General features: G+C 41.7%; 1 protein-coding gene across 11 annotated transcripts in view; it reads right to left on the bottom strand.

Annotated features, from left to right (window-relative positions):
* The window catches only part of smad10a (SMAD family member 10a), a 115,522-nt gene that overhangs the window by 17,329 nt on the left and 70,259 nt on the right, over nt 1-27,934 (bottom strand). For all 11 annotated transcript variants that reach the window (XM_048525512.2, XM_059643061.1, XM_048525514.2 and 8 more), the window contains exons 7-12: nt 27,486-27,599; nt 23,928-24,008; nt 18,893-18,946; nt 15,715-15,898; nt 10,540-10,708; nt 7,090-7,228 (exon numbers count right to left, since the gene is read on the bottom strand). In XM_048525512.2, coding sequence (XP_048381469.1) covers nt 7,090-7,228; nt 10,540-10,708; nt 15,715-15,898; nt 18,893-18,946; nt 23,928-24,008; nt 27,486-27,599 — 741 coding nt within the window. The remainder of the gene's footprint in view (nt 1-7,089; nt 7,229-10,539; nt 10,709-15,714; nt 15,899-18,892; nt 18,947-23,927; nt 24,009-27,485; nt 27,600-27,934) is intronic.

Here is a 27,934-nt window from a genome sequence, read left to right as displayed (position 1 = left end):
TATCAATCTCTGCCTTGAAGACATTTAACGTCCCGGCCTCTGTGACAATGAATTCCACAGGCCCGCCACACTCTGGCTGAATAAATGTCTCCTCATTTCCATTCTAAATTGATCCCCTCTAATTCTAAGGCTGTGCCCATGGGTCCTATTCTCCCCACCTAACGGAAACAACTTCCCAGCGTCCACCCTTTCTAAGCCATTCATTATCTTCTAAGTTTCTATTAGATCTCCCCTCAACCTTCTAAACTCTAATGAGTACAATCCCAGGATCTCAACCGTTCATCGTACGTTAAACCTACCATTCCAGGGATCATCCATGTGAATCTCCGCTGGACACGCTCCAGGGCCAGTATGTCCTTCCTGAGGTGTGGGGCTCAAAATTGGACACAGTATCCTAAATGGGGCCTAACTAGAGCTTTATAAAGTCTCGGAAGCACATCACTACTTTTATATTCCAACCCTTTTGAGATAAACGACAACATTACATTCGCTTTCTTAATCACGGACTCTACCTGCAAGTTAACCTTTAGAGAATCCTGGACCAACACTTCCAGATCCCTTTGTACTTCTGCTTTACGAATTTTCTTACCGTTTAGAAAATATTCCAAAGTGCAAAACCTCGCATTTGGTCACGTTGAATTTCATCAGCCGTTTCCTGGGCCACTCTCCTAAACTGTCTAAATTTTTCTGCAGCCTCTCCACCTCCTCAGTACTACCTGCCTGTCCACCTATCTTCATATCATCAGCAAACTTCGCCAGATTGCCTCCAGTCCCTTCATCTAGACCTGAAGGAGGGTCCTGGCCCAAAACATCAACTTTCCTGCTCCTCTGATTCTGCCCGGTCTGCTGTGTTCCTCCAGCTCCACGCTGCGTTATCTCCTACTATTTCACACTGGGGGGATTTTTAGATTTTGGGGTAAGAGGGTGTGGTGAGTGGAACGTTGAAATGTTAACTGAACTGAGCTATTCGCTTTGCAATTAGAAGGCCCTCAGAAGCTTAGAAAAAAAAGGTAATATCTTAGAATTAATTTCCTTCCTCTTTGTCCTTCACAAAATAACTTCAAACAGATTCAAGCTGCAGAACCAACAGTCATCAATAATTACATTCAAGCTTCGAGTTTGCTATTTCCCAATTCTCGAGGAAGAGAGTCTGGAAGTTGTCTGCTCTCCCAGAAGTAATGAATGCAAGTGACACTGTCTTTACCAGAGAGATTATTTCACTCATTTCTGCACAGATGAATCACAATAATAGCTCACTGTGCAGATCCAAGCTGCCAGCACCAGTGAAGAACATTTCACAGTCTTTGACTGGGTCCCCACAAGAGGGAGTTTCAGAATAGCATTTACACAGCATTGTTTCATCTCAGAGGCCTGTTAAAGAACTGGTTAGAATAAATGGATCCACATTACATGTTGTCCAAGCACTATTACAACACAAATTGATAATATTAATGAAAATGTGTTACAGGTAGCCTTTTTAAAAGAGAGATTCTGTTTCTAGTTGTGCCCAAAGACTGCAGTACTCAGCTCTTTTCAAAGGAAGCACCAAGAGGCTGTCCGATGCTTAGCTGAAAGACACTTCACCTGCACTTAGGAATTTTCCAAGCTCAATACCCTCTTATTCAGGCAATGTCAGATGAAAATGAAATCTGGCAGTTGTGGCAAATAGTGAGGATGAAACCAATTGTTTGCAACAGTTCAGAAACAGGTCAGCAGAATGGTGGGTAATGAATAACTATTCAATAGGATCATGGCTAATCTCAACTCACCTCAACTCCACTTTTCTATCTGCTCCCCATAACCCTTCAACCCATTACTAATTCAAAAATATATAACTGTCTATATCCTTCCCAAATTTACTCTATGTCCTAGCATCAGGTGCACTCTCAGCGAGTGAATTCACAGATTCATGTTTCTTTCAAAGAGTCAATTTCTCTTCACCTATGTTTGCCCAAACCCATGATCTCTCAGTCCAGATTGTTCCACATGGGGAACACCCTATCTATGTCTACTTTGTCAATCCCTGCAGCATTTTCTATACCTCATTAGATCTCTTGATCTTCAATTCATGAGGGTAAGTGCACACATTTTCCAGTTTCTTTGCAAGCATGTCACCTTCCGTTTCTTATCACCGTTTTTGGGTATTGTTACTATCTGCTTTGCTCCATCTTGTTCATGCTTTTTCTTCAGTTCTAGCTGGTTGCTTTTAGGCCCATTCAATAGCCATTTATGTTTCTTCCTCAGCTTAGTGCTCCAATGGCATTTTTAAACAGCAAGTTGATTTTCTGACTCTTCTGTAACATCTTTAGTAAGAATCCAAACATAGCAGCAGGTTTATAAACAGTAATTTGTTCCTTCAAGTCATCCTTCATTTCTGCAATAATTCCTAAACGTCACTGAAGGTGCCTACACCATGTCTCCAGCCTTGTCCTTTCTTAGCAAAACCCCACACCCTTAATCAGCAAACTAGAAACATCATTAACAGTCAATTCTTAAAATCAATCCTATACAAGGAAAGAGGAAGTCATTTCCATCAATACTTTCAACAAACTATCTGGAGAGAAATTCATGTCACATGCCAGCACCAGTAACTGTATCTCCAGAGATCTCAACTAAATTGCCTGCTTCACTAGATAAACATGAGGACATTACTTCAAACAAAGTATTTATAGCGAATCAGGGTGTAGTAAACATGGGGAGAAACTACCTGCTTATCATGAACTTTCCTAGTTCGTACGGCACCTTCTGGAGGGCCAGCTGGATGCTACAGACTTGTTTTTCTACTTCCACTCAGTCTTCATACATCCTTTTTTAAGCATTTCCACTCCCTTAAACTGAACATCCACCAGGCACTCTCTTTTCCTATTTGAGGGTTGCTTCACCCTTACCACCTTCTTCAGCAGAGATGTATGTCTTTTTGTACTCAAAATTCCCACATCCACAATTTCTCCAAGTCTGCAGACTGGGTCATGTTGCTAATATGCTCGAGTTAAATTGTAATTACCCACTATTACTATAGCTTTGTTTATACTAAGGAAAGTGCCTTCTCTCTGGCAGTTCTGGCCCCATTTCCTCTGATACCAACTTGTAGGTATTGAGAACAGCAGTGTTTACTATCACAGTCACCCGACAGCTCCTCTGAAAGTGAGTACATCTCCACCAATTCCCTCATGAAGCACTCTTACAGGAGCATGGGAGCACTGTTTCAGACCACTGGCACTTATTTTCTGAAGACACAAAGTACTTCCTCTCTCCTCATTAAATTTAGATATCAAATAAATATTATCTGTCATAGACAAAGAACTATGGGGCGGGGGCATAGATTATTGATGAAATACAGACACATCATACTACAACAGGGGAAGCAAGTCACAGTAAATTCAGCTATATTGAGTGTCAAGTGAGGCAAGGCTGAACGGTCTTTAATGGTAGGCATGAGTTCATGGCATGGATTATCACAAGGAAATATGATGTTGTTGCCATCACAGAAATATGGTTGAAGGAAGAGCTGGACTGCAACTCAACATTCCAGGGTGTAGGATCTTTAGGAGAGACAGAAAAGGGTGGTGGTGTAGCACTATTAATTAAGGAGTCAGTTACTGAAATGAGGAGAGATGACATCCTGGAAGGGTCTTCAAACAAGGCTTTGTGGGTAGAACTTAGGAATGTAAGGGGGGCAGCTACTTTACTGGGATTGTATTATAGACCCCAAAGAGTCGGTGGGAACTAGAACAACAACTACGGAGGCTGTTGACAGAGGTGTGCAAGAGTAATAATTGGGTAATTACACTAGTTGGCTTCAACTTTCTCAACAATGACTTGGGATACTTACAGTATAAAGGGTTTAGAGGGAACAGATTTCTTGAAATGTATCCAGCAGAGCAATGGTGGGGGCATTCAAAAAGGAACTGGGGGGAGTACAGGTCCAACACCTTTAGAGGAAAATGTAGGAGCAATAAATTCAGAGAACTGTGGATATCTAGGGTAATTCGGGACTGGATAAAGAGGAGGAGAAGGGCTTTTATCAAGTCCAAAGTGACCAATTCAGCTGTGGCCTTAGAGGAATACAGCAAGTGCAGGAGGAAATTTAAGAAAGCAATTAGAAGAATTAAAAGGGAGCATGGAAAAGGACTTGTGAACAGGATTAGGGAGAATCGAAAGGTATTTTATACATACAATCAATGGAAGATGTTAACTAGGGAAAGAGTAGGGCCCATGGGGGCAACCTATGTGTGAAGCCACAGGATGCTGGAAGGGTGCTGAATGAATACTTCTCTTCGGTCTTCACTCTGGGAAAGGAGAACGCAGGTACAGAATTTAGGAAAAGGGACTGTGAAGAACTTACGCAGTTTGACATAGAAAACGGAGGTATGGAAGGCTCTGTCAGGCTTAAAAATAAAAAAACCCCTGGCCGGGATGAATTGCATCCCAGGCTGCTGTGGGAGGTGAGGCAGGAAATTGTAGGGGCTCTAACAATTTTTTAATTCCTCTCTGGCCATGGGGTAACTGCCACAGGACTGAAGGATGGCTAATGTGGTCTTAGGTGGGGCAGTAGAGATGAACCAGGCAATTATAGATCTTGAGTAGCACAGTGGTTAGCACTGCTGCCTCATAGCACCAGGGGCCTGGATTCAATTCCACTCTAGGGCGACTGTGTGGAGTTTGCACATTCTCTTTGTGTCCGAGTGAGTTTCTGCTGAGTGCTCAAGTTTACTCCCACAGCCCTAAGATGAGGGGGACAGACCACGCTAAACTGCCCATAGTGTTCAGGGATGTGTAGATTAGGTGGGTTATAGAGAGATGAGTCTGGGTGGGATGCTGTGAGAGTCGGTGTGGACTTGTTGGGCTGAAAGGCCTCAATGGGTCGAATGGCCTTCTCCTGCACCTATTGTTTTCACATTGTAGGGAGTCTAAACTGAAGATTGATGAGTCTCACATCAATGGTAGGGAACCTGTTGGAGAAAATTTAGGACTGAATTAATACCTACAAAAGGAAGACATGGGTTAATTAGGGATAGTCAGCATGGTTTTGTCAGAGGGAGATCATGCCCAACAAATTCGTTAGAAATTTTTGAAAACATGATCAAGTGTGTCAATGAGGCAAGTTAGTTCATGTAGCAATATTGGTTTTTAGCAAAGCTTTTGACAAAGTCCCATGTGGGAAACTGAAGGTAAAAGGACATGAAATGGAGGGAAAATTGGCAAGGTGGATCAGAAGCTGGCCTAGAAATAGGACACAAATGGCAGTGCTAGAACACTGTCTGAATGATTGTCCAACCGTATACCACAAGGATCAGTACTGGGACCCTTATTATTTATATCATTATATTTTATAACAAATAAAAATCTGGAAGGAATGTAAAGCAAATTTGCAGGTGGCACCAAGATTGGTGAAGTGAACAGTTCAGTTAACAGTGAAGATGGCTGTAGGTTACAAAAATAACCAGATCAGCAGATGATATTTAACCCTGGGAAGTGTGAGGTGATGCACTTCGGAAGAAGAAACAAGAGGAGGGATTATTTAAAATAACGGCAGGATACTGAGTTGCTTGGAGGAACAGTGGGATCTTACTGTAATTATTCACAGATCTCTGAATTCGCCACTGCTTGCAAATAAGACAGTTAAGAAAGCATATGGGACACTTGCTTTTATCAGCTGTGGCATAAAGTATAACAGCAGCGAGGTAATACTGGAGTTGTACAAAGCGTTGATCTGGCTGCAACTAGAGTACTGTGTGCAGTTCTGTTCACCCCACTAAAGTATGTGATTGTACTATAAGGTGTCCAGATGAGGATCACCAAGTTGTTGCCTGGATGGGAGAAACTGAGCTACAAGGAGATACTAGATAAGCTCAGATAACAAAGTGTGGAACTGGATGAACACAGCAGGCCAAGCAGCATTTTAGGAGCACAAAAGCTGACATTTCGGGCCTAGACCCTTCATCAGACTGTCTGATGAAGGGTCTAGGCCTGAAACATCAGCTTTTGTGCTTCTGAGATGCTGCTTGGCCTGCTCTGTTCATCCAGCTCCACACTTTGTTATCGTGGATTCTCCAGCATTTGCAGTTCCCATTATCACTAGAAAGCTCAGATTGTTTTCTGTAGAACAGGGAAGATTGAGGCAGGGGGGACATGACTGAAATGTCTAAGATTATATGAGTGGTATGGACAGGTAAATAGAAGGCAGCTACTTGGTTAAGGGTTCAATCATGAGGGGGCATAGTTTTAGGCTAAGTGATAGAAGATTCAGATGGGTCTTTGGAAAAAAAACTATTAGTCAGCAGGTGGTGGGAATCTGGAACGTATTGCCTGGGAAGGTAGTGGAGACCAGAGACCTTACAAGCTTTAAAAAAAATCTGGATACGTCAAATATCCTAACAGTCAAGTGTAAGAGACAAGCACAGGAAATTGGATTAGTGTACTTTCAGTAGTAGCTATGTTAGTATAGGCTCAATAGGCCAAAGAGCCTTTATTGTGCTGTATGAATCTACGAATCTATGAAGTAAAATATACGTGGTGTTTAGTCTTGGTCATCCTCAATTTTTCAACTCGATGCACTTACGACAAGATTTTATAATTTCAATTCAAACCCATCCCTTTCTAATTTTCTCCTTTCCCTTTTGAATTCAAGTTTGTTCATTCTCTTTCTAATTCTACCTTTGCCTGCTCTAACCAAAGTCTGGGTGAGTCCAATCGAACACTCAGAAATATTGTTTCTTTCCTTAAGCTTAGAGTGACAATCCAACTTATGAAGTGTCTTCAGAAAGCTGAAGGTTCAACTTTCCTTTCAGTTTGGGGCCGACTTAAGAATAAAGTTCCAAAACAATGGATTCCATCTCAACATTGATGCAAAAAGGAAATGGACAAACTTTCATCCTGGTTAAATTTCTCACTTTAGGCAGTGCGAAAGCATTTCACAATTCTTTTAGAAACACTTGGTCATGGACAAACATACATGTGGATTCCAAGAACTTCCCTGTTTTCTTCTGAACACTGCCATGGGATCGTTAACATCTGTCAAAGAAGTGGAATGTTTTTGGCTATCTGCAGAGACAGGCAAATATGTACGTGGGACGTATTGATACTTACTAACTGCTGGAGCAATGCCTCCCACAGAGCCGGGGCCTGGAATGTTCCCAGCTACGGCTGCGGCCTGAGCTGCTGCTGCTGCCTGTGCTGTGGCCGCCTGTTGCTGCATCTGTCTGTGACACTGACGCAAATCAAACACCTGCGCAGAAACAAGTCACACCCCAATTCAGGCAAACAGTCAACACATTGCTCTTTACCTTGAAATAAAAACAAAAGTGCTGGCACATCTACAGTGACCCTAGGATGTTCCAAATTGCTTTACAGTCAACACTGTGGTTTTGAAGTATGGTCAGAGGTAACAGACCATACACAAACAAAAAACTTTCACAAGCAACAATGGGGCAATAACCAAATTAGTTACGCTGATGAGAAGTGCGTGATAAATACGGGCCAGCACAACAAGGCTGCCTCACTCATTCATTAAGTCAGTGCAATAGAAAAGTGGGAACCTGTTTACTCTGCAATGTCTCAGAGTGGTCAACAGTACCTCTGACAGTGTAGCATTCTCTCTATGGTCAATGAAATATCAGCATGAGTTTTATTATTATTTCACAGGATGTGAATTTTGCTGCTTGGGCCAACATTTGTTTCCATCCTTACTTGCCCTTAGGAGAGTAACAATGAGCCAACAGAGTCACACAGTATGGAAAAAGAACCTTCGGTCCAAACAGCCCACACTAACCATGTTCCCAAACTAAACTAGTCCCACCCATCTGCATCTGGCCCAAACTCCATCAAACCTTTCCTATTCATGAACTTATCTAATTTTTGAAAAAAATGTTATAACTGCATCTGCATCTTTCTCTAGCCGTTCATTCCACACTGAACCACACACAGCTTAAAAAAAAAAGGTGCCCCTCATATCCTCTAAATCTTTCTCCTCCTCTCACCTTAAAAATATGCCCCCTAGTTTTGAACTGCCTCACCCTAGGGAAAGGATCCTGGTCATTCACATTATCTATACCCCTCATGATTTTTATGAGCCTCAGTAAGGTCAGCCCTCAACCTCTACACTCCAGTGGAAAAAGTGTCAGCCTTTCCAGTCTATTTTCATATCTCAAACTCTCCATTCCTGGCAACGTCTTGGTAAATCTTTTCTGAACCGTCTCCAATTTAATAACATCCTTCTCAAAACTTGATAACATCCTTTATGTAACAGGGTGACTAGAACTGCACACAGTACTCCAGAAGAGGTCTTACCAGTGTCCTGTACAACCTCAAAGATGCCCTAACTCCTATATTCAACTGTCTGAGCAATGAAGGCAAGTGTGCTAAATGCCTTCTGAAACACCATGTCTACCTGTGATGGTAATTCCAATAAATTATCTATCTGAACACTTTAGTCTCTGTTCTACAACACTACCCAGGCCTTACCAGGAATTGTGTAAGTCATGTCCTTGTTTGCATTACCTCACATGTATCCCAATTAAACTCCATTTACCACTCTTCAGCCCAGTGACCCAACTGATCAGGATCTCTTTGTAATCATAGATAACCTTCTTCACTGTCCACTATACCACCAATTTTGGTGTCTTCCACAAACTTATTGACTATGTTTATGTTCACATTCAAATTATTCACATAAATGACAAGCGTGGACTCACTACTGATCCCTGTGAAACACTTTGGCCATAGATCTCCAATCCGAAAAACAACCCTCTACCACCACACTTTGGCTTTATGAAAGGAGACAATGTTGTATCCAACCGGCAAGCTCACATTGAATCTCAAGTGATTTAACTTTACTAATTAGTCTACCATGTGGAACCTTGTCAAAGACTTGAACTGTTGCAATTCATACAGGGTAGGTACGTCCACAGTGCTGTCACAAAGGAAATTCTATGCTCACCTGCTGCAGTGTGCAACACTTACAAAATCCATTGCAGAAATTCGAAGATCCTGAGACAATGTCTTCCAAACCCATAACTACTACTATCTAAAAGCACAAGGGGAGACAACTGCCTAGTGTTATCATCACTGGACTGTTAATCTGGGGACCCGGGTTCAAATCTTGCCATGGTAGATGGTGGAATGTGAATTCAATGATGATTGTGAATCCATTGTCGTTTGTCAGAAAAACACATTTGGCTCACTAACGTCCATCATAGAAAGAAATCTGCCATCCTCACTGGTCTGGCCTATATGTGACTCCAGACACACAGCAATGTATGGTTGACTCTGAACTTCCCTCTCGGCAATTCGGAACAGGCAGTAAATGCCGCCTAGCCAGTGACACCCTCATCCCACGAATGAGCAAAGGAAAAGAAATGGGAGCACCACTCGCTACATGTTCCCCTCTAAGCAATTTACCATTGTGACCTGAAAACATATTGTTTCTTCACTGTTACTGGATGAAATTACTGGAACTCACTTCCCAGTGGTACTATGGGTCTAACTACAGCAAATCATGGTTCAAGGTAGCAGCTCAACATTAACTTCTCCACGATAACAGGAATAGGTAATGAATGTCACTGGCTCAGCCAGCATTTCTGTCCTATGAATTAATAGCTGCTCGGTGATCAGTTTTGTTTTATAAATGTTTTTTAATCACTTTAGGATGCTTGACTATGTAAAAAAGTGCAGGAGAAGTGCAACTGTTGGTGCACAGATTGTCCACCTACACCATCATCTCAGAGTTAGAATATTTGAACAGCTGCCCAGGGAGTGTGGCCGAATAGTGTGTTCATCATTCTATCTGTTCTCAATGACCAGGTTAAATCTACCTTAGAATGTAGCAGAAACCATTTTAAAGTTCTTAGATAATGCATTTGTTTAAAATTAGCATAGAAAGGATAAAAAAAAACTTGCATTTATAGATTATTTTAACAAGAAAAGAATGAATCAAAGTCTTTTCATGAAATGAAAAATTGAATACTGAGATGAAGGAGATCTTAGGATAAACAGAAAAAGTTTGGATAAAGAACTGGAGAGAGTTCTACAGAGGAACATGGGCTACAATTGTCAATGGTGCCATAAAGGGTTAAAAGGAAGAATGAGCATCAGAATCAGAGACACCAAGTCCTGAGGATGGGTGGTAGAGAGGGGTTTGGCTTGCAGAGATCAGAAAACATGAGGATGAGTGTTGGGAGATAGGGATGCAAAGCAAGTCAGCAAGAATTGGCTGACAAATAAGCAGGACATGACGTAGGAAGCAGAGATTTGCATAAATTGAAGTTTACACAGAACACAATTAAAAATAAAATGGAATTTATGATGGATCTTAGTAATTAAATATCTGATGGACAATTAATATTTAAATTTGCTAGACAGTATATATAGATTAAAAACTTAAGCAAACAAATTAAAGCTGCTGTATATACAAAAACCGAGGGGAACTCGCATTCTCTTCCATTTCCTTTGCCATGTTTGCTCCATTGCAACAGCATAGTTTAGACTCAAAACTTTGCATTCCATACTTGTCACAATACAGAATGAAGAATTCATTCTCACCTTGATGTATGCCCCAGGATAAATTTTATGTACAGCGTCTCCAGGTGCACGGCCTGCCTCTCGGTCCAGATAATAGCTTTGTACAAATACAGCATGATCACTGAGGCAGCGCATCCAGACATCGCCCTCACCACGGCACTCAAGCTGGATGCCTTTACCAATATGCAATCTGGATTACACAAAAGCACAGAAACCCATTCTTCATTTCCATTGATAGCCTCAGTGTTATGTTTTTAAATACAAAACACATTAGACATACTTGTAAATACACGCAGATACTGGTTAGTAAATTCCGCCATATTCTGTCACAAGAAGAAAATTCAAACGATGCAGAGTTAATACACAGTTCATTCACTTTGGACCAGTTAGAATTCAGGTTAAAAGTGAAGCAATTTCATGAAAAATCCTCCTTTGTTCCTATGACCCAACGGAGACTTGGAATTAAGGTTAACCTCAACATTTGCAATCTAATTTCATATGCACCAGTCCACAGCGTAACACTTCAAAAGAAGTGTTTCATCGTGAATTTGACTCAGAGCTCCCAGAGAAACGAGAATAGCTGAGTTGCTTGAAGAGTGAAGTGACATTTTCCATATCTCGGAGAACTCCGGAGGATGAAATACATACAAGGGCAATGTTTTGGAAAAAGCTTCGTGACCATCATCAGTGATTTTTACTCTCCTCTGCAGGATTGAGTTACTTTTCAACAATTATAACTTTGGCTTCACTAAATGAGGTGAATTAAATTATATTTTTAATTGTAGTTCATTGTTAAACAGCTTTTGTAGGCAAGAAAGCATACACCCAAATTCAAAAGTAAAATTTATGACTGCTTGCTGTTTTATGGCTCAGGTTTATGTAAAAGTTTAGACTGTTACATAAAAATGCTTTTGAAATAGGTATAGCTGTGTCATTAATTAAAAGTTACGGCCGATCAGGGATAGCATAGGAAACTTGCGCGTGGAGTCTGAGCAGATAGGGGAAGCCCTAAATGAAATTTTTCTTCAGTTTTCACTAAGGAAAGGGACCTTGTTGTGAATGAGAACTTTGAGGAGCAGGGAAACAGGCTTGAACAGATCGAGATTGAGCAACTTGATGTGCTGGAAATTTTGGCAAACATTAAGATTGATAAGTCCCTGGGGCCAGACCAGATTTATCCTAGGTTGCTCCGGGAAGCGAGAAAGGAGGTTGCTAAGCCGCTGGCGAAGATCTTTGCTTCCTCACTCTCCAAGGGAGTCGTCCCGGAAGATTGGAGGGAGGCAAATGTTGTTCCTCTTTTCAAGAAAGAGAATAGGGAAATCCGTGGAAATTACAGACCAGTCAGTCTTACGTCTGTAGTCAGCAAGGTTTTGGAAAGAATTGAGGGATAGGATTCGAGACTATTTGGAAAAGCATAGCGTGATTAAATGGAGTCCGCATGGCTTTGAGGGGGGCAGGTCATGCCTTACAAATCTTACTGAGTTCTTTGAGGAGGTCACGAGACAGGTTGATGAGGGTCGAGCAGTGGATGTGGTGTACATGGACTTCAGCAAGGCATTTGGTAAGGTTCCCTACAGCAGGCTCATTCATAAAATCAGAGGGTATGGAATACAGGGTGATTTGGCCGTCTGGATTCAGAATTGGTTGGCTGACAGGAGGCAGAGAGTGGTTGTAGATGGTAAGTATTCTGCCTGGAGGTCAGAGCCGAGTGGTGTCCCGCAGGGCTCTGTTCTTGGGCCTTTGCTCTTTGTAGTTTTTATAAATGACTTAGATGAGGAGGTTGAGGGGTGGGTTAGTATGTTTGCTGATGACACAAAGGTTGGACGAGCCGTTGATAGTATCGAGGGCTATTGTAGGCTTCAGCGAGACATTGACAGAATGCAGAGCTGGGCTGAGAAATGGCAGATGGAGTTCAACCTGGATAAATGCAAAGTGATGCATTTTGGAAGCTCGAACTTAAATGCTGAATATAAGATTAAAGACAGGATTCTTGGCAGTGTGGAGGAACAGTGGGATCTTGGTGTTCAAGTGCATAGCTCCCTCAAAGTTGCCACCCAAGTGGTTAAGGTTCTTAAGAAAGCATATGGTGTTTTGGCTTTCATTAACAGGGGGATCAAGTTTAAGAGCTGTGAGGTTTTGCTGCAGCTCTACAAAACCCTGGTGAGACCACACATGGAATACTGTGTCCAGTTCTGGTCGCCCTATTATAGGAAAGATGTGGAGGCTTTGGAGAGGGTGCAAAGGAGGTTTACCAGGATGCTGCCTGGACTGGAGGGCTTGTCTTACAAGGAGAGGTTGACTGAGCTCAGACCTTTCTCTCTGGAGAGGAGGAGGAAGAGAGGTGACCTGATCGAGGTGTACAAGGTAATGAGAGGCATGGATAGAATCGATAGCCAGAGACTTTTCCCCAAGGCAGGATTGACTGCCACGAGGGGTCATAGTCTTAAGGTGTTAGGAGGAAAGTATAGAGGAGATGTCAGAGGGAGGTTCTTCACCCAGAGAGTTGTGAGCGAATGGAACACTTTGCCAGTGGTAGTCGTGGAAGCAGAGTCATTAGTGACATTTAAGCAACTGCTGGACATGCACATGGACAGCAGTGAATTGAGGGGAATGTGGGTTAGGTTATTTTATTTCTGGATTAGGATTATTCCACGGCACAACATCGTGGGCCGAAGGGCCTGTACTGTGCTGTACCTTTCTATGTTCTATGTTACTTTTGAAAATGGTAACAAAAATGCACAATAGGTCTATTTGTAACATATGGTTGTTTTGAACGTGAATTAGATTAATTGTGGAGTCACACATAGCTCTTGTAGTTGAAGAGCACTGATAGATTTCTTTAAGAATGCTGACATGTATCACTTCGGTTGATGGTCAATCACTGGAAAGTGACATGACAACTCTAAGCAGATAACACAACCCTTCACCAGTGCCATCTTTTCTTGGTAAAGATCTATGGAAGCATCAGAGGTTCAACCTGTTATGAAAGGGATTATCATATAAAATGATTAACTTGTCAAAGAATGAATGATGAGACAGTAGAGAACTATCACTCAGATGACTATTAACTTGAAAGAAACCAATAAGAATTAGCCACAGGCTACACAGCCAAACCAAGATTGACTGTGAACAAAAAAAAACCCAAACAGTGTGGATGCTGAACAGTGAAAGCAACATTAGAAACTGCTGTAAAAACAGCATTTATGGAGAATTATTGTTTTGGGGCTAGCGACTCTGACGACTGTAGCTATGAAAAGGTTGGTACAAATGCTAAACAAGGGATGGGGCAGGAAAGGAGTAAAAGGTAGGTGGGAATGGAGCCCAGAGACAAAAAACAGCTGGACAGACACAAGGAAAGTGTAACGGTCAGCTCGAGATGGACCATGGCTTTTGCCCTAAAAAGCCAATACAAGTTCAAAAGCTTCTGATAATGGCTTGGGGGCAACAGTTAGTAAGGGTTAAAAAGACCTGGTTCTTCGTGCTACAGACTGCAGAAGAATGAAGAAAGATTAATGGTGAAGTGATCAGTATTTCTGAGTCAGGGGTCTTTAGAAACCAGTAGGAGTGTGCAAGGTCCTGGAATGCTAATGGGAATCTATTGCACTGGGGAGAATTTTATGAACAAACAGAGTAAACATTGAAGAGGATCACCTTGTCTTCAGTTAGAAGGATCAGGGATTGTTTGTTTATCAGTTAGGAAAAGACAGACAGCTTAGAAGTCTAAGATAACAAAAAGTGTGAAGGTGGATGAACACAGCAGGCCAAGCAGAATCTCAGGAGCACAAAAGCTGATGATTCGGGCCGAGACCCTTCATCAGAGTCTCATGGCTTCAGTTTGCAGATGTCCTGTGTTCTCAGGACACGGAAGACAGTTCAGAACAGTTTGAAAAAGACAACATGAGTAAAGACTTAGTTTGATGTTACAGACCAGACGAAGTGTTTGTTTGAACCCTGAAGGAGTTACTTGAAGCTGAGAAAATCTCAGGGCAGTTGTGTTAATCGTCACTGAAGAGGCTATCGGACTCTCAGGGCCTGGTGTTGAAGGCAATAATTAAGCCAAACCTTTCAATGTGATGGGAAGGGAATTTTCTTTGGTGTGAGAGCACTGTAAAGGTTTGCTGCTGGCATAGATGGAGAGTTGTATTTTTACTTTGTTCCAAAATCTTTCAAATTGTATTATATATAAACAGCTTAGTTTATACTATTTTATCTCCATTTCTTTTGCATAATAAACTTCTACTTTATTGTTCAAAGCAAACCTGCAGCATTGCAGCTTCTGCTTCAGTCAGAGAACACCTTGTTAAAGAAAACAAAACATAATCTGTCAAGACAGATATCAGTCTCAGGTCTGACTTGTCTGGTAATAAGATCAGTTGACATCAGAAACCATTAAATCTGAAACTGATTAAAAAAAAGTCTGAGTAATGGTGACCATGAAACTATCATCAATCATTATCAAAACCAATCTAGGTCATTAATGTCTATTAGAGAAGGTAATCTGCCATGCGTATCTGGTTTGGTCTACATGTGACTCCAGACCCTCAGCAATGTGGTCGATTCGTCACTGCTATCCACAACAGCCTAGTGAACCACTCAGTTCAAGAGCAATTAGGATAGAGAACAAATGCTGACCTTTGCTGCCACGTCCACTTCCCACAAAAGAAAAAAAAAAATCATAGGTGAACACCTTACTGTCCTCACCGCACACAGACATACTTTTCACGTCAATGAACAAGAATTCTGTTGAGTTTCATCTCTTCTAATGACTGAAACCCCAGCTCTGGCAGCAAGGCATGTGGATGAAACTTGGAATCTCTTGCTCAGTATGGATTGACATCACGCTTGGTAGCACATTTACGCAAAAAAAACAAAAATTTAAGAGCAGAAGTCTCCAAGTTTCTCATTTAGGGAAATTCACAGTGGGCAGAGGGTCACAGTTTACTTGATGCAGATCCATTTTCCTGCGGAAGAACATAAAAGGCTGTTGGAGAAAAAATAAGTTGTTGCGACATTGCTTTGGATGTCCAATCCAAAGAGAAGCATTCAGCCATCTGGGAAGAGATTCTCTCATCACTTGATGCAAGTACATTAGTTCTTAGTGTGAAGGAGAGTATACACAGTTGTGAGACAGCAATAGTACCGGTCAGCCATAAAGCCTATTACACTAGTTTCTACAATATCACCACATACACTAACCTGGCCTTCTCGCTGGCATCAGTTCGATGTACATTGGAAAGCTGGCCTAGGCAGAAGCGATCTCCTCCTGAAGGATCCACATAGCCATCAACCGTCACTACTGGACAGCTAGAGGGAACTTTGAACATCTCTCCCACTTGCATGTCCATTTCGAAGTATGTGATTGAACACCAGAACTCGGGGCCTATAGAAGGGTGAACATGACAGGACAGAGTGAGGAAGATGCAAACAAACCAATGGTTGGAGGGAAAACAAACGGTGGCACTTGTACAAACACCGCTGACAAGCACCCCAATTACAATGCACAGTTCTTGGCTCCATATAAGTAGATAAGTTAAGGATTATATAATAAAATGGCCAATAAAAGTAATAAATCTGGTAAGTTTTCAGAATATAGGAAAAGAGGAACAAGAAACTGAGAAGATAAGGAGCACAATATGAACACAATCTAGCAAGAAACAAATGGGCTGTAAAAGCCTCTACAGGTATATAAAAGGATATGTTCAGCTTAGAAAAATGCAAATCTATTACAGGCAGAGTTGGGAAAATTTAAAATTGATAAAAAGAGAAATGGCAGAGAAGCTAAATGATTACTTTGTGTCTAATTTCAGACAATAAGATACAGGAGCATAATGAGGCCATTTGGCCCAGTAGGACTGCTCTGCTTTCAGTGAGCAAGATACAAAACATTTCCCAAAAATAGAGATCCAAGGGACGAGGGAGAACGAGGAGCTGAAGCAAACTAGCAATGCTAAGATTGTACTGAATAAATTAACAACATTGAAAATTAATAAATCCCCAGAATCTGACAGTCTACATTCCAGTGTGTCGAAGGAGTGGCTCCTGAGATAGTGCATGTATAAGTGATGACCTTTCAAAGTTCCAATGATAGTGATTTCTGCAGGTTAGAAGATGGCAAATATCACTGCACTATTCAAGAAGGCAGTGAAAGAATACAGGGAACCACAGACCTGCTCGCAGTACATTAGTATATAGCCAGTGTCATTAATTATACAGCATGGAAACAGACCCTTTGATTCAATTCATCTGGGCCGACCAGACAACTCAACTTGACTTAGTCTCATTTGCCGGCATTTGGCCCATATCCTTATAAACACCACCTATTCAAATCCCATTCAGGTACATTTTAAATGTTCTGATAGTACCAGCCTCCAACACTTCCTCTGGTGGCTTGTTTCATATACGCACCACCCTCTACATAAACTGTTACCCCTTCCGGTCCTTTTTAAAACTTTCCCCTCTCACCTGAAACCTATGCCCTCTGGTTTTGAGCTCCACCACCCTAAGAAAAGAAGCTGGGTTATTCAACCTACCCATGCCCCGCATGATTTTATAAACCTCTATTAGGTCACCCCTCAGCCTCCAACACTCCAGGGTAAAAAACTTCAGCCTTTCGCTAGTCCCAGTAAAGTCCCTGTAAACTTTTCTGCACCCTCTCAAGCTGAACAAAATCCTTACTCTAGAAGGGTGACTAGAATTGTATGCAGTATTCAAAAAAGTGCCATCACCAGTGCCTTATACAGCTGCAATGTGATGACCCAACTCCTGTACTCAATGCAATGACAATGAAGGCAAGTATGCCAAACACCTTTTTACCATCCTGTTTAGCAGTGACTCCACGTTCAAGGAACTATGTACGTGCACCCCTAGGTCTTGGTTCAGCAATACTCCCCAGGGCACTCTAACTGTACAAGTCCTACCCTGATCTACCTCACCAGAATGCAACATTTCACATTAATTTAAATTAAATTCCATCTGCCGTTCCTTGGCCCAGTAGTCGGTGGTATGCTAGAATCTATTATAAAACCTGGGATAAATAGATATCTGGATAAAGATGATCTTGTTAGGCATATTCAATATGGTTTGCGAATGGGAAATTGTGTTTGATGAACTTGTTGCAGCTTTTTGACGATGTTACAAAAAATGTATAAGGAGGATTGAAGAACACAGTATACTTAGATTTTCAAGATGTTTTTGATAAGATTCAAAGTTTGAGGGGCACAGACTAAATGTTTTTCAATTAATAGAAGGGTCATTAACTAGGGGCACAGTTTTAAACGTAAGGAACAGGACACTTGGAGAGGATTTGAGGAAAATCTTTCACATGGAGGATGGCAAATATCTGGAACTCACCGCTAAAAAGGTGGGAGAGGCAGGCAAATGGATGACTCCTTAAAACGTCGTGGCATGAAAAGCTCCAGATCAAATGCTGGAAAATGGGAATTGAATAGATACTTGATGATCAGATGCACACAGTGCGCAGAAGGGCCTTTTGCCATGCTGTAGAATTTTATTACCCTCTAACTATATGACTCCATTTCCATGGAAGGCTGGGTAGCTAGTTAAAGCACGCTGGCTAAGTGATAATAGATTAAGAGAGGTAAAAGAAGGAATTATTGATTGGCTAATGGACAGAAAACAGAATAGGAATAAATGTCATCATTCTTGTGCAATCAGGTTACTAGTGGGGTACGACAAAGATCAGCGCTTGGGTCCCAGCTATTCACAATATTTATTAATAATTTGGAGCTGGGAACAAATGCAATATTTCCCAATTTTGAGATGATACCAAGCTAAGCAGAAAGATGAACAGGAGCTTCAGGGAGGTTTGGGCATGCTCCCTGACTGGGCACAAAGACAGCAGATGGAACAATGTGGAAGGTACCTGTTTTGGTAGGAGGTACAGATGTGTAGAGCATTTCTTAAATGGTAAGGGGTTGGAAAGTGTAGATAAAGAAGAGACCGAGGTGTCCTTGTTGACAAGTCATTAAGAGATAACGTGCAGGTACAGCAAGCTATTAGGAAGGCTAAAGGCGATCACAAGACGATTTGAATACAGTAGTTAAGGTCTTACTCCAACTGTCTCGCAATAAAGACTGTCTTGGTTAGATCTCAACTGAAGTGTGCGCGCAGTTTTGGTCTACTTACTTCAGGAAAGATATTTATGAAAATACGGAGCAAATGATAGGCATATCTAAGGGGAAGCTATAATGTAAATACAAAAAGGAGAAAGAAAGAAACAGAAGGAGATATTGATGGGGTTTGATGAAGAGAGCTGGGAGAAGACTCTTGCCAAGTATAAACAACAGCAGACACGTCAGTCCAAGTGAACAGTTTGCGTTGTTTATTCCACCTATACTTGGAAAGACTGAATTACCTGGATGGTTGGACAGCGACTGTTGATAGGATGCTCCATTGTGATGTGAAGAGCCTAGAGTGATAAATGACCAGAGTTATAAAGCCCAATGATTTCAAAATCACTTATGCGCTCCCAATTTTAAGAAGTTCTCTCAGCGGTTATAGCAAAGTTAATCTGAATTTGAAATACTTTTCAGCTTGTAATTCACAAATTCAAATTGTAATTCCTAACAACTCGTGCGGAAAAATGAATTTGTTAATTGGGACAAAAAGGCGATTATCTAAAGTCCCCTAGTGGTATACACATTGATCTGGAAATTCTTCATGGTGCAACACCATGAAAATCATAGCTTCTTCTCATCAAGACAATGATCAGAACTCTGAAGTACTTATTGAACTTGTTCACTTCAACATGCTTTTCCTAAAACAGAACTGCTACTCCAGCCAAAAGATGACCGTGGATGTAAATTCAGCAACTGTTTGGCAGAGTCCTGTGTGAACCCATGGAATATCATCCTGGACAAAATCAGGGATACTCAAGAAACTCAAAACAGAAAGACTAAGAGGGTGGAGATCATAAGAGGTTGACAACTACTCCTGCTCACCCACCTACCGACTCAGCAGGGAACTGGTAACTTCAGACCTGGTGGTGCTTTTACATATCCCTATAAGGGTGAAACAGAATTAAAAAACAAAGGCAACTCCAAGTCTTTGTTAGCTTTTCTTTTTGCTACAGTTAGTAAAAAATTCCCAAGCCTCTGGCCTCCCACTAGTTTCTGCTGCTTTATGTGACATAGTTAGTGACTGAATATTCTCCTTGGCTGGATTTGTTAACTATGGAGTTGTTCAACCTTCTCAAAGTTCTTTTTAACTGGAATAAATTTTTGCTGAGCACTACAAAATATCTGATTAAAATGTCTGCCATGCCAACTGATCTTCGCCTTGGTCTATTTTCCCAGCCTGCTTTAAATTTCTGAAATTACTTACATGGGTTGAGATTATTGTCCTTCTCTTTCTCCCCCTCCATCTCCCCCATCCAGTGGCAGAAAATCACCAATGAGGTACCACAAGGTTCAGTGCTTGGATCCCAACTGTTCACAATATGTAAAAATGTCCTGGATGAGGGAACTAAATGCAATATTTCCTGTTTTGCTGATGACATAAAACTGGACAGGAAAATGGGTTATAAGGAAGATGAAAGGAGGCTTCAACATGACTCAGGCGAGTTGAGTGGTGTGCAAACACATAGCAGATGCGGTATAATGTGGCTCAATGTGAAATTATGCACCAGTGTAAGTGGTGATTCATTGGAAAACGTGGATGTACAAAAGGATTTGGGTGCTCTTGGACACCAGTCAATGAAAGTAGACATATTGGTGCTGCAAGGAATTAGGGAGGCAATTAGTACTTTGGTTTTTGCAAGAGGATTTGAGTCCAGGAGTAGGGATGTCTGACTGCAGTTGTACACAAAGTTTTGATCTCCCTGAGAAAAGATATACATACTACAGAGGGAGTGCAGTGAAGGTTCAGTCGGTTCATACGAGGGATGGCAGGATAGTCATGTGAACAGAAATCAGTTGGACTGGACCTGCATTTGTTAGAGTTTAGAAGGTTTTTTGGGGGGGGGGGGACATTGGTGGTGATGATGATTTGAAACATAAATGATTCAACAGGGCTGGACAGACGAGACGTGGGGAAGATGTTTTCCCAGGCTGGAGATGTAGTCTCAAGATCGGGGTAGGCCAGCTAGGACTGAGATGAAGGAAAAACTTCTTTAGAAGATATGGAGCCTGTGGAATTCTTTAAAAAAATGGTTGAGAAGCCTGGGTCACAGGGTATTTCAGACAGTCTTTTGCCATCTAAAAGATATTTAGCTCTTCTAATTTCCTGCCAAAGTATGTAACCCCGCATTTTCCTCCATTATATTAAGTTTTCTCCCCCCACTCACTTAATCTGTCTATATCCATTTCCAGATTGTGTGCATCACCTTCACTGCTTGCTTTCCCACCTATTTGTATGTGATCCAGAAACCTGGCTACAACACATTCACTTCCCACATTTACATCAGCATCTTTGGGCAAAACCTTGGTTAGCACTGTTGCTTCAGAGCACCAGGTTCAATGTCAGCCTCAGGTGACTGTCTGTGTGGAGTGCGCATGTTCTCCCTATGTCTGTGTAGGTTTCCTCTGGCTTCTCCAGTATCCTTCCACAGTCCATTAATATGGTGGTTAGGTGAATTGGTCATGTTAACTTGTCTGTAGTGTCCAGGGGTGTGTGTAGACAAGATGGGTTAGCCATGGTAATGTGGGGTTACGGGGATAGGGCGGGGTTCTCTGTCTTCGTGATGCTCAACGGTGGGAAGGTGCAGACTCAATGGACTGAATGATCTTTTTCCACACGAAGGATTCTATGAAGACATTTAAATACACTGCAAATAATTGTGGCCCCAGTGCTGAGTTCTGTGGCACCCCACGAACTACATGTTGCCATCCTAAAAATGTGCCCCACCCCTTTATTGCAATTATGTTTTCTATCTGTTACTCGCTTATCTTTGCTTGCCAATATAATGCCCCCAACACCATGGACTCCTGGGTTATTATGTAACCTTATCCATGGTACCTTCTTTAACACCTTCTGGAAATGCAAATACATCAACTGGTTCTCTCTTTCCTATTCACTCACAGGAGATGGGCACCTTTGGCTGGCCAGCATTTATTGCCCATCTCTAGCTGGCTTTGAAATCAGTGGCTTGCTAGGCCATTTCAGAGGACAGCTGACAGTCAATGTGCCCAATGTGGTAACATTGCTGAAAGTCTGGACTCACATGCAGGCGAGACCGGGTGAGGATGGCAGACTCCTTTCTCTGAAGGGCATTAAAGAGCCGGATGGGGTCTTCTGACAATCAGTAGTGGTTTCGTAGTCACCAGTAGATTCTTAATTCCAGATTTTCTTTTGAGTTCAAATTCCACCATCTGCTGGTGGGATTCGAACAAGTCTCCCCAGAGTATTAGCAGAGTTTCTGGATTAATATTCTAGCAATAACACCACTAAAGTCATTGCCTCCCTTTTATCTATCCCACCTGTCACCTTCACAAAGAATCCTAAGATTTGTCAGCCCCACTTTTCCCTTCATGAAGTCATGTTGACTCTGTTGGATCATGTTATGGATTTCTAATTGCTCTGCTATTACATTGTTTATAACAGAGTTTAACATGATAGCATGTTAAGCTAATTGGTCTATGGTTACCGAATTTTCACTTCCCACCCTATTTTGATTAACATTGGCAATTTTCTCATCCTCTGGGGCATTTCCACAATCTAAGGATTCTTGGAGGACTACTACCAGTGCATCCAATATCTCTGTAGCTATTTCCTTTAAAACCTTAGGATGCAACACAAAAAGACCAAGGTACTCAGCAGCCTTTAGCCTTACGTGTTTCCCTAGCACTTACTCTTTAGTGATAGTGTACTTATTGCAACTTCACCCCATACCCTTGGATTATTTTGTACCTTTGGAATGCTATTAACATCCTCCACCTAAAAGTTTTTGCAAAGCATTCATTCAATTCTTTTGCCATCTCCTGATTCCCAATTATTATCTCCCCAGCCTCATTCTTTAAGGGGCTTATACTGACTCTGGTCTCTCTTCCTTTTTATACAGTTAATGAAACTTTTACTTTTCATTTTTATATTTCTTGCTATTTTATGGTCATAGTTTCTGCTTTTATTATTTTTGGGTCATTTTTTGTAATTTTATATTATTTTCCCTATTCTCCAATTTGAGTCAGAATTATACAGCGTGGAAACGAACACTTCAGTTCGCCTCATCTGCGCCAACCAGATATTCTAAACTGATCTTGTCCTATTTGCCAGCATTGGCCCATTTCCCTCTAAACCCTTCCTTATTCATGTCCAGATGCCTTTGAAATGACACAATTGTATCTTTTCCACCACCTCCTCTGGCAGCTTATTCCATATCTGCACTGCCCTCATCTTGAAAAGGTTGCCCCTCTGGTCTATTTTAAATCTTGCCCCTCTCACCTTAAACTTATGCCCACTAGTTTTGGACTCGCCTACGCTTGGGGAGGTGGGGAGAGACAGACCGTGGCTATTCACCCTATCCATGCCCCTCATGTCTCATATGTCTAGAAGGTCACTTCAGCCTCCAAAACCCTAAGGAAAAAAACCCGTTGTGTTTTTCCATCAATTTATTATCTTTGACATCCTTGATTATTGTGGTTGGTTTATACCGTTCCTAGAACCCTTCCTCCTCACTAAGATGTATTGTTGCTGACTGAGGCACGAACAATTTTCTTCAACATTTTGTACTGTTTCTCAGCCATCTTTTCTGCTAAACATCTTTCATAGTCCTCTCAAGCAAGGGGTAAATAATGCTGCCAAACCAAATAAAGCCTTTAGTTAAACCTCTTTTTCCAAGGTGGTTACAGTTCAGGAGGGGGAAATGCAAGTTTACAAGGCAAAAAAGATGTAGCGGCACTGCAAAGCAGCTATTTTGATAACGATAGCTGACTTCAAACTTAGGAGTATCTGCTGTTAAAACCCTCATCCACACCTTCACTGCCAGACTCGTTGATTACAATAGATACCTGGTTAAAAGCTCTCATTCGCCAGGCATTTCAGGCCATCCAATTCAACCAAGTCATGCAGTCTCATTCACCCACTGTTCCTCTCGTTACAGATCAATACTAATTGTTGGTGTTGTTCATGATCTACACAGTGATTCTCATGCTGAGTTAGAAAGGCTACGGCTTTGCGCCCACCCCAAAGAGTTGAGTGCATAATCTGGGCTAATTCCACAGTGTCTATTGAAAATACACTCAGCTATCAGATGTGCAATGTTTCTGCTGAGGTGATAATGAAAGCTTTCTTACAGTAATAATTAAAAAAAGTCAATTTCAAATATAAGACCATGCCCAATTTATTGAAAACCTGTTAATTTTGCTAAAAGCAGGAAAAGTAGTCAACTAACGATGGTAACATTTCTGCAAGTACACTTCCAGGATTTCAAAAGTGACAGGATAAGGTTTACTCACCATTGTGTGGCGTGCGTGGTTGAGAGGCTGAGGCAGTGTGACGCAAGAGGAAGGGTATCACTGCTGACTGTGATGCCTGACCTGAGGGATCATATGACAGTTCAGCGTGTGCATTAGAAGGCTTTGTAAAGCAATATACATTAAAGTTGAAAATTTATGGGCAAATAATTCAGATGGAGCAAAAAAGTTAGTTTCTCAATATTCCCTGCCTCCCTACGGGCAAAGAGCCCACCCTCAATGTAATCACTAAGATTTACAAGATTCACATCAAGAAATAAACACGCAAGGGTAATTTTCTGGATTTCTCTCAACCCTGTAATAATAGTAACTGCTTGTTGTGGCAATCTTCCTAACTCTGGGTCGCAGGTCTGGGTTCAAGTTCCACCTGCCTTGGAAGTGGGTCATCACAGATTAAACTACTCTGCCTCAGTATTTTCAAATATCCGTTCGCACAGGTCATGCCACACCTCTGGAGCAAGTATGGCTTGAACCTAACCTTCCTGGCCCAGAAGTAGAGATAGTACTACTGTGCCACAAAAGCCACCCAAAATCTCTCTGCCTAAAAGGAAAACACCAAACCAATTCACCTCTTGGCTACTGAGCCACGACTGACATTGAAGTAATGACCAAGTTGGTTTCTTCAGGCAGCCCAAAAATATAACACATTAGTGCACAAAAATGAGCTGGTAACAAGAGAGCAAAACAGTTGATTCATCAAAGGAAAACATCTAGGTGAAATAGTCTGGAATCAAAGATAGACTTGTAAGTAACAGTAAGCCAAAAGAAAATACTGTGCATGTTGCAAATCTGAAAACATCAGCCTGCTGAAAGATCACTTGACCATTAAGCCTCCAGATAACAGTCAGAGTCACTTAACATGTAACAGACACTTTGGCCCAACTAATCCACTCTGCCCAGGTATTCTAAACTGAACTGAACTCTTTAGTCTGTGTTTGGCCCATATCCTTCTAAATCTTTCCTATCAGTGTCCCTGTCCAAATGATCTTTTAACTGTTGTAACTGCACCTACTTCTACCAATTCCTCTCGCAGCTTGTTCCGTATATGCACTAACTTCTCTGAAAAAGTTATCCCTCAGGTCGCTTTTAACTCGCTCACCTCTCACCTTAAACCAATGCCCTCTAGTTTTGGACTTCCTATCCTGGGGAAAAGACCATGGCTATGCCCTCACGATTTTAAGGTCTATAAGGTCACCCTTTAGCCCCTTCTCCAGGGAAGACAGCCTCAGCCTCTACTTACAACTTTTCAGTCTCAGTAACACCTATGAAAATCTTTTGGCACCCTTTCCAGTTTAATAACTTCCTTCTCAAAGCAGGGCAACCAAAATTGTACACAGTGCTCCAAATGGGGCCTCAACGTCTTGTACAGCTATAACATGGTGCCCCAAATTCTGTACACAATGCACCATAAGAGTGCCAAATGCCTCCTTCACCACTCTGTCAACCATGATGCTGCTTTCAAGGAACAATGTATCGACACCCCCAGGTCTCCGTTCAACTCCCCAGGGCTCCACCATGAACTGTGCAAGTCCGGCCCTAGTTTGTCCTAACAAAAAGCAACACCTCACATCTATCTGTATTAAACTCCATCTGCCATTCCTCAGGCCACTCAATCAAGATCCTGTTTTAGTCTTAGACAGCTTTCTTCACCATCCACTCATATCACCAATTTTGGTGTCTTGGGGTTATCTGCAAACTTACTAACCATGCTTCCTAAATTCTGATCCAAATCATTTATGTAAAATGACGAGCATCAGCAGACCCAACACTGATTCTTGCTGCACTCTGCTGGTCACAGGCCTCCAGTCTGAACAACCCTCTACTGCCACCCTCTGTCTCCTACCATTAAGACAATTTCAGTATCTAGTTAGCTAGTTCTCCCTGGATCCCACGCGATGTAACCTTACTAAACAGTCTACCATACAGAATCCTATCACAGGTCTTGCTAAGATCCATGTAGTCAATGTCTACCGCTCTGCCTTCATTTTTCTTCTTTGTCACCACTATAAAGAAACTCAACCAAATTTGGAGGCACAATTCCCCACGCACAAAGAAATACTGACTTTCCCTGATCAGTCCTTGCTTTCCCAAACGCATGTAGATCCTGTCTAAGAATCCCAACATCTTACCCATCATTGATATTAAGCTCACCGGTCTGTAGGTTCCCTGGCTTTTCCTTACAGTCTGTCTTAAATAATGGCACAACATTAGTCACGTTGCAGTCTTCAAGCAAATCACCTGTGGCTGTCAATGATACTAATATCTCTCCTCAGAGCACTGCAATTTCTTTGCTAGCTTCCCAATATGTGTTTTAAGAATTCCAGCACCACCTCTTCTGGAATTGGGACTTTCTTTCTGAGTTCCCTAGCCTCCAAACCTTTTGCTATGGTAAATACTGATGAGAAAATATTCGTTGGGGGATCTCCTGTGGCTCCACACAGACAATTTTTTTGATCTTTAAAGGGCCTCTTTTCTCTCCCTGGTTACTATTTTGACTTTAAATATACTTGCAGAATCTCTTTGGATTTGCTCCCTCCACGCTCGCCTGATTTCCCTCTTAAGTGTACTCCTCCACTCCAATCACTCAAGGGGTTCACTTGATCCTAGCTACGTATACATGCCTCCTTCTTTTTCTTGACCAGGGCCTCAATGTCTAGTCATCCAGTGTCCCTACTCCTATCAGCCTCGCCCTTTTCACTGACAGGAAAACGCTGGCCCTGAACTCATTATCTTGCTTTTGAAAGCCTCTCACTTGCCAGATGTCCCTTGGTCTGCTAACAACTTTCCCCAAACAACTTTTGAAAGTCCCTGTCTAATATTGTCAAAATTGGCATTACTCCAATTTAGAACTTTAACTTGTGGACCAGGCCTATCCTCTTCCACAAGTATTTCAAAACTAAAAGAATGATGGTCACTGGTCCAGAAAGAGCTCCTTCACTAACACCTCAGTCACTTGCCCAGCCTTATTTCCCAAGAAGAGCTTGAGTTTTGCCCCTTCTACATAGGTCCACCTACATATTGATTGAGAAAGTTTTCCTGAACACACTAGACACTCTTCCCCATTTAAACCCTTATTGCTATAGTAGTCTCACTCTATGCTTGGAATGTTAAAATCCCCTACAATTACCATCTAGCAGCTAGCTCCGATCTCCCTACCTATTTGCTCCTCAATTTTTCGCTAATTATTGGGAGGCATATAATACAATCACAAAGTGAATGCCCCCTTTCTTATTTTTTAGTTCCACTGGATAAGTCCTTAAAAATAATCTGCAGTTTTACCAGCAATTCAATAATTCCGCCTGTTAGAATAGCAACCATGTGCAGCTACAGTAAATAAAATATAGTCTACTGTAAGGAAACCAAGTTACTGGTAAGTTCTTATACAGAGTGCCATTTCTATAATGGGGCAATGCAGAATGGGTGGAAGGACTGACTACTTGAAAGGTGTGTTTGTAATGAATGGTTGGATTTGAAAAGTTCAGTGAGACGGAGTTTGAGCTAAGTACCTCAGATGTGACACAGACATCAGGATGTACTCACAGTAATGGCTGGCATGGTGCACTGCTGCTTGATGGTGCCCATGCCCATTTTGCTGGGGCACCATGTTCGGTGCATAAGCAGCTGTGCTGCTGCCTGTCCAAGTTGCTGTTGTATCTATGGAATGAAAACATAGCTTTAAAACTGTAGCAACTGAAGTAAACATAACCAGAATTACACCTTTCCACAAATTATTTCAGCAAAACAAAGCCAGAACACTTCATGAAGTTTCTTCCATAGGATGTGGGTCTTTCTGTCAAGGGCCAACATTTGTTACAGAGCCCTACTTGCCCATGAGGTGGTGAGCTGTCTTCCCAAACTGCTGTAATTCATCTGGTGTAGATGCTATTAGGAAGGGAGTTCCAGAATTTTAATCCAGCGACGGTGTTCATGAAGAAACACAAAGTTTCAAGTTGGAAGCTGTTTAGTTTGGAGGGGAACTTGCAGATTAT

Source organism: Stegostoma tigrinum, chromosome 47 (genome assembly GCF_030684315.1).
Source record: "Stegostoma tigrinum isolate sSteTig4 chromosome 47, sSteTig4.hap1, whole genome shotgun sequence".
In the NCBI taxonomy this organism is placed as follows: Eukaryota; Metazoa; Chordata; class Chondrichthyes; order Orectolobiformes; family Stegostomatidae; genus Stegostoma; species Stegostoma tigrinum.
Note: the sequence above shows the minus strand (reverse complement) of the source record. Positions and strands in the feature narration are given on the sequence as shown.